Source organism: Ostrinia furnacalis, unplaced genomic scaffold (genome assembly GCF_004193835.3).
Source record: "Ostrinia furnacalis isolate ACB-3 unplaced genomic scaffold, ASM419383v2 OfSCF2420, whole genome shotgun sequence".
Lineage (NCBI taxonomy): Eukaryota > Metazoa > Arthropoda > Insecta > Lepidoptera > Crambidae > Ostrinia > Ostrinia furnacalis.
This window is the reverse complement of record NW_021132659.1, coordinates 6,586-13,435: the sequence shown is the minus strand read 5'-3', so window position 1 is coordinate 13,435 and position 6,850 is coordinate 6,586. Positions and strand designations below refer to the sequence as shown.

Genomic DNA, 6,850 nt, shown 5'->3' with positions numbered 1-6,850 from the left:
GAAAAGGATGGTACGGCCGTGCCGCTTTTTTGCTCGACTTGGTGGGGGCACTGCCGTGCCCCCGGATTTAGTAATTGGGATTCAAAAAGTAATTGTCATGATTACTATAATCTTACTATACCTAAGTCAAAGTTCTTTACTCATGTGGTCAAAGATTGTATATTTTGTCACCTGTCGCAGTTTAAGTACTAAACATGAAATTTACTTGGATGGCTAGAATAACGTAAAAAGTCATAATAATTACACTCCGTAAGATTAAATAACAATGCATGCTTATTTATTTCATAATTATTTTTATTTATTTACTTATTAGGAATAACCACAGCCGATACATAACATTAGATTTTTTTTTTAAATCCTTAAACTATTAGGCCAATTTTATAGCTTAGCCTAGAATAGATGGACTTCACGTCGAACTTTGATTCGTGCCGGGGTACCGTTGTAGTGGGCATCGCTATTGCGAGAAGGTAGCACTGCTCAGTTCACTCTTGATTTTATTCTTCTTATTATCAATATTCCACTGTTATGCCTCTGTACTGTACCTACCTTTCTATCTTTGTGTGGTGTTCATTGTAATAAATGTTTCTTTCTTTATTTTTTTGATAGGTAAGTGCTTACTTTAAGTAGGTACATTGTCTACAAGTACATTAAAACACACTAGCCGCCAGCCGATACACTAACTAGCTTACTTTATCGTCTAGCGGCGACATGATGGATAAGATACAACAATGAGTATGTATAAACATAGCGTTCTGTGTACGCTCCATCAGAATCTGTAGTGACAACATGAGGAGCGGTCTGGTGCTGTGTTTGTGCCTGTGTCTGGGCGCGCGGGGCGAGGGCGGCGAGCGCGAGGCGCGCCTGGTGCGCAGCCCGCAAGGCCCGGTCAAGGGCTACAAGGACCCCGGCGACAGCATATTCGTCTTTTACGGGATCCCCTATGCTACAGCGCCTACGGGAGCTGACAGATTTAAGGTACCTACTTATATTTATAAACTAATATTGAAGTTAACATAATATTGAGGGAGATTTCATTAGGTGCGGTGCGAATGCGAATGATTATATGCGCCTCAAAATGGGAGCGCCTAGTTTTCCTAATTGATAAATCTTTATCATTATTATGTACCTACTATCAGTCATTCTATAATCTAAATTGATACACGTTTTTGAAGTCAATTCTTGCACAGGTAGTTCGGTTATAAAGTTAAATACACACGGTACTCACGCAGTAAAATTAAACTTTAGGCCCAGTTTCCACCAAAGCGGAGCGGAGAAGTGACGGGCCGTCAAATTTTTCTATAGAATTTGACAGTGGCGGTGGCTAGGGATGTTATTAAACACATAAATAAATATACAGTACTTTACGTGCAATTATTTGTTTCAGGCACCTCTTCCTGCCCCAGCGTGGTTAGAGCCTTTAGAAGCGGTAGATGATACCATTATATGTCATCAAGCTACGCTTAATAATGATATTTTCCCAAATAAGACTAAACAAGAAAACTGTCTCGTGGCAAATGTTTACGTCCCTGACACCGACCAAAAACAACTACCCGTCGTCGTCTATGTGCACGGAGGAGCATTCCAACTCGGCTTTGGAAATCTGTGTTTACCCAAAAATATTATTTGTTACAGGCGCCTCTTCCTGCCTCAGCATGGTTAGACCCTTTGGAAGCCGTAGATGATACTATTATATGTCATCAAGCCACGCTTAATAATACTACGAGTATGTTCCCAAATAAGATCGAAAAAGAGAACTGTCTCGTGGCAAATGTTTTCGTCCCTGACACCGACCAAAAAAAACTACCAGTTGTGGTATATGTGCACGGAGGAGCATACCAACTCGGCTTTGGAAATCTGTTTCTACCCAAAAACTTAGCAAGAAGCAAGAAAGTCATTGTAGTAACATTCAACTATCGCCTCGGAGTTCACGGATTTCTTTGTTTAGGCACTGAAAAGGCACCAGGAAATGCTGGAATGAAAGATCAAGTAGCACTTTTACATTGGGTCAAAAAGAATATAGCAAGCTACGGGGGAAACCCAGAAGATATGACCATAGCAGGCTACAGTGCCGGCTCTTCAGCCGTCGATCTGTTAATGATTTCGCCCACTACAAGAGACTTATTCAATAAAGTAATTCCAGAAAGTGGATCTAACTTAGCCCCTTGGTCAGTTCAAATTGACCCCCTAGAAAATGCAAAAACCTTTGCTAGATCCATAGGCTTTGAAAATGTAGATGACGTGTACGCTTTGGAAGAGTTCTACACTACAGCGAGCTATGACGTGTTGACATCGGACCCCTTTTTTGACAGAACTGATTTTACTTTTGTGTTCTCACCATGTATAGAGCGTAATACGGAAGGTGCTTTCCTCACTGAGTCCCCATACAACATTTTAAAGAATGGCAACTATAGAAAAGTGCCATTACTTTACGGTTTTGCTGGAATGGAGGGTTTACTGCGAATTGATTTATTTGATTTGTGGAAAGATAAAATGAATGCGAATTTCTCTGCTTTTCTACCACAAGACTTACAATTTGAAAGTGAAGAAGAAAAAGCAACAGTGGTCCAAAAAATCAAGGAATTTTATTTCGGTAAAAAACCAGTCAATGGAGATGAAGAATCTGTATTATCTTACATAAATTTTATGTCAGATTTATATTTCACATATTCTACTTTAAGAGCTGTGAACATGCACGTAAAAGCAGGACATGACAAGATATTTTTGTATGAATACAATTTTGTTGAAGATTCTACGCCTGTCATACCCTATACCAAGGACCAGCGAGGAGCCAACCATTGTGCTCAAACTAGTGCTGTATTTGACGCACCTAATTGGCTAAGTCAGAAAGACGAGAGCAGTATCTCAGAGGATCTGAAAAACATGAAGAAAGTAATTAGAGAACTATGGCTTAACTTTATGACAACGGGGTAAGCTATCCTCAATTGAATTCCAAACATTTTAACGCTCAGTATTTACTTAAACTACATAATTATTTTGCCTATTCCCAGGAGTCCGGTGCCGGCGGGCTCCGCGCTGCCCGCGTGGCCGGCGGCGGGCGCGGGCGGCGCGCCGCACATGTCGCTGGCGCGCACGCTGCGGCTGCGCGGCGCGCTGCTGGAGGAGCGCGCGCGCTTCTGGGACGCCATCTACGAGCGCCACTACCGCGCGCCCGCGCCGCCGCCACCGCAGCCTGCTAGACATTCCGAGCTTTAAAACTTAATAAAATAAAAATTTTATTTAAGATATTATAGAAAAAACCAAAATATTTTGGTTTTTCAAAAACATTTTTTTAACTATTTAATTACCAATATCAATTACCTAATCTCAGTTTAGTTTATATTCATTTACCATATCTAAGTGAAATGTCCAAGAAAGCAAATATCAACACCTGTATAAAAGGCAACCAGTGTTATTATAAAGTTATACTCAGAATATGAAACGGGGCCTAAAATAATATGCATGTAAGCAAAATGCTGCGAAGTAGGTATTCTAACATATTTAGCACTTCTGTCAAGTTTTGTTTAAATAAAAGTAAGGCTTCATTTTAAGGAAAAGACAATGAATAAAATATTGAAATTTAGCATAGTCATGACTCATGGTATGAACAAAGATCAACACTAATACATATAAAGAGGACGTAGGTATTTTATTGTTCGATTGTTTGGCTCCGAAAGACTTGTCCGATCTGAAAAATTATTTCACCATTATAATCTTACAATGCCCCTGATGAACAAAAAAGAGCGTTACTTAGTTATGTATGTCACTACGAGATACCAGACAACAATACCAATAAACGTAACCGAGCAATAGTGAAATTTAAACTAAGAAAAATCTAAGTACAAGAACAAGCACATCTAAGTATCAAGCACAGAACTAAAACGCAAACTCACTCCGCATTTAGTGGCCAGCCGATACACTAACTATCTTACTTTATCGTCTAGCGGCGACCATGATGAATAAAATACAACGATGATATAATGATCGCGTTCTGTGTACGCTTGATCAGTCAGTATCTGTAGTGACAGCATGCGGAGCGGTCTGGTGCTGTGTTTGTGCCTGTGTCTGGGCGCGCGGGGCGAGGGCGGCGAGCGCGAGGCGCGCCTGGTGCGCAGCCCGCAAGGCCCGGTCAAGGGCTACAAGGACCCCGGCGACAGCATATTCGTCTTTTACGGGATCCCCTATGCTACAGCGCCTACGGGAGCTGACAGATTTAAGGTATCTATCTACTTACAATATTCAACTCAACGCCTACATCCTTGACAGATATTAATTGTAATGAAAATACAAAAATAATTTTAGTCAAGTGTTTAGTAGTTAATAAGTTTACGAGTGGAAAACATTTTAAAAAATCCTAAACCCTAGATCTTTTTTGCCGACTGATGATAGTGTGATAATCTGTCTAGACAATTCTTTATTACAGTTTGAAAATATAATAATTTTACATAAGCAGCTGCTTATTTTAACAATTGATAAATGTTTATCATCTAGTGTCATTTTATTTATTTGATATCTATAATTGATACACCTTTTTGAAGTACAATATTGCGTAAAGAAGTGGTTGTTTGTAAAGGTAAAATAATTCAGTAAATTGAATGATTTATTGGTTTAAAGCAGGAAAAGATTCTAAATAACCTTAGTAGAGAAATCAGTAGCCCGTACACAACAACATAGTAAATGTCTTGTGTTATCGTCATGCGATAGATATGAAATGTAATTAAAGAAATTATAACATCTAAAGTAAAATAATCGAAGTAATATTATTTAACATAATTACCTATACAGTGTAGTACCAGTACCTTACACGTGCATTATATTATTTGTTACAGGCGCCTCTTCCTGCCTCAGCATGGTTAGACCCTTTGGAAGCCGTAGATGATACTATTATATGTCATCAAGCCACGCTTAATAATACTACGAGTATGTTCCCAAATAAGATCGAAAAAGAGAACTGTCTCGTGGCAAATGTTTTCGTCCCTGACACCGACCAAAAAAAACTACCAGTTGTGGTATATGTGCACGGAGGAGCATACCAACTCGGCTTTGGAAATCTGTTTCTACCCAAAAACTTAGCAAGAAGCAAGAAAGTCATTGTAGTAACATTCAACTATCGCCTCGGAGTTCACGGATTTCTTTGTTTAGGCACTGAAAAGGCACCAGGAAATGCTGGAATGAAAGATCAAGTAGCACTTTTACATTGGGTCAAAAAGAATATAGCAAGCTACGGGGGAAACCCAGAAGATATGACCATAGCAGGCTACAGTGCCGGCTCTTCAGCCGTCGATCTGTTAATGATTTCGCCCACTACAAGAGACTTATTCAATAAAGTAATTCCAGAAAGTGGATCTAACTTAGCCCCTTGGTCAGTTCAAATTGACCCCCTAGAAAATGCAAAAACCTTTGCTAGATCCATAGGCTTTGAAAATGTAGATGACGTGTACGCTTTGGAAGAGTTCTACACTACAGCGAGCTATGACGTGTTGACATCGGACCCCTTTTTTGACAGAACTGATTTTACTTTTGTGTTCTCACCATGTATAGAGCGTAATACGGAAGGTGCTTTCCTCACTGAGTCCCCATACAACATTTTAAAGAATGGCAACTATAGAAAAGTGCCATTACTTTACGGTTTTGCTGGAATGGAGGGTTTACTGCGAATTGATTTATTTGATTTGTGGAAAGATAAAATGAATGCGAATTTCTCTGCTTTTCTACCACAAGACTTACAATTTGAAAGTGAAGAAGAAAAAGCAACAGTGGTCCAAAAAATCAAGGAATTTTATTTCGGTAAAAAACCAGTCATTGGAGATGAAGAATCTGTATTATCTTACATAAATTTTATGTCAGATTTATATTTCACATATTCTACTTTAAGAGCTGTGAACATGCACGTAAAAGCAGGACATGACAAGATATTTTTGTATGAATACAATTTTGTTGAAGATTCTACGCCTGTCATACCCTATACCAAGGACCAGCGAGGAGCCAACCATTGTGCTCAAACTAGTGCTGTATTTGACGCACCTAATTGGCTAAGTCAGAAAGACGAGAGCAGTATCTCAGAGGATCTGAAAAACATGAAGAAAGTAATTAGAGAACTATGGCTTAACTTTATGACAACGGGGTAAGCTATCCTCAATTGAATTCCAAACATTTTAACGCTCAGTATTTACTTAAACTACATAATTATTTTGCCTGTTCCCAGGAGTCCGGTGCCGGCGGGCTCCGGGCTGCCCGCGTGGCCGGCGGCGGGCGCGGGCGGCGCGCCGCACATGTCGCTGGCGCGCACGCTGCGGCTGCGCGGCGCGCTGCTGGAGGAGCGCGCGCGCTTCTGGGACGCCATCTACGAGCGCCACTACCGCGCGCCCGCGCCGCCGCCGCCGCCGCCTGCCAGGCGTTCCGAACTTTAACACTTACAAATAAGGTAATTTAATAGTAATATTTAAGACAAGAAAAAACCTAGAGAACACTTTAAATAAATTGTAAATAATTTAAACAGTTTTATTATTTACCTTACCTAAATCCAAATGAAATGTACAATAGGCAAGGATCAATTTATCTGTTTAATTGATAACCATGACTCACTGATCAATCAATACAAAGCTCCACTGTTGAACGGACATTGTGCTGAAAGGCACGGAGATTATTATTAAAAGTTAGGAATCAAAGCAAAGGATTTTCCGTAATTTAATTTTCCCCTTAGAAAATTAAATTGGGGACATTAGGGTTCAATGTTTGCATGGAAAAACTTTAACAAACTTAATTTTTTTTATCGAAACTTAACAGAGTACCTACCTAGGTACTTACTGATAACTTCATAAAATACAATAAATTTTTCTTTATTACCTTGATA

The 6,850-nt window shown here is 39.7% G+C and overlaps 2 protein-coding genes across 2 annotated transcripts; both read left to right on the top strand.

Moving 5' to 3' along the window:
• Positions 1 to 786: 786 nt before the first annotated feature.
• LOC114355564 (para-nitrobenzyl esterase-like) lies at positions 787 to 3,284 on the top strand. Its single transcript, XM_028308495.1, has 3 exons — positions 787 to 975; positions 1,633 to 2,927; positions 3,009 to 3,284. Exons 1-3 carry the CDS (start codon positions 787 to 789, stop codon positions 3,211 to 3,213), a joined length of 1,689 nt encoding a protein of 562 aa, XP_028164296.1. The 3' UTR covers positions 3,214 to 3,284.
• A 702-nt stretch (positions 3,285 to 3,986) lies between these two features.
• Positions 3,987 to 6,415, top strand: LOC114355565 (para-nitrobenzyl esterase-like). Its single transcript, XM_028308496.1, has 3 exons — positions 3,987 to 4,215; positions 4,827 to 6,121; positions 6,203 to 6,415. Exons 1-3 carry the CDS (start codon positions 4,027 to 4,029, stop codon positions 6,405 to 6,407), a joined length of 1,689 nt encoding a protein of 562 aa, XP_028164297.1. The 5' UTR covers positions 3,987 to 4,026; the 3' UTR covers positions 6,408 to 6,415.
• Positions 6,416 to 6,850: the final 435 nt, after the last annotated feature.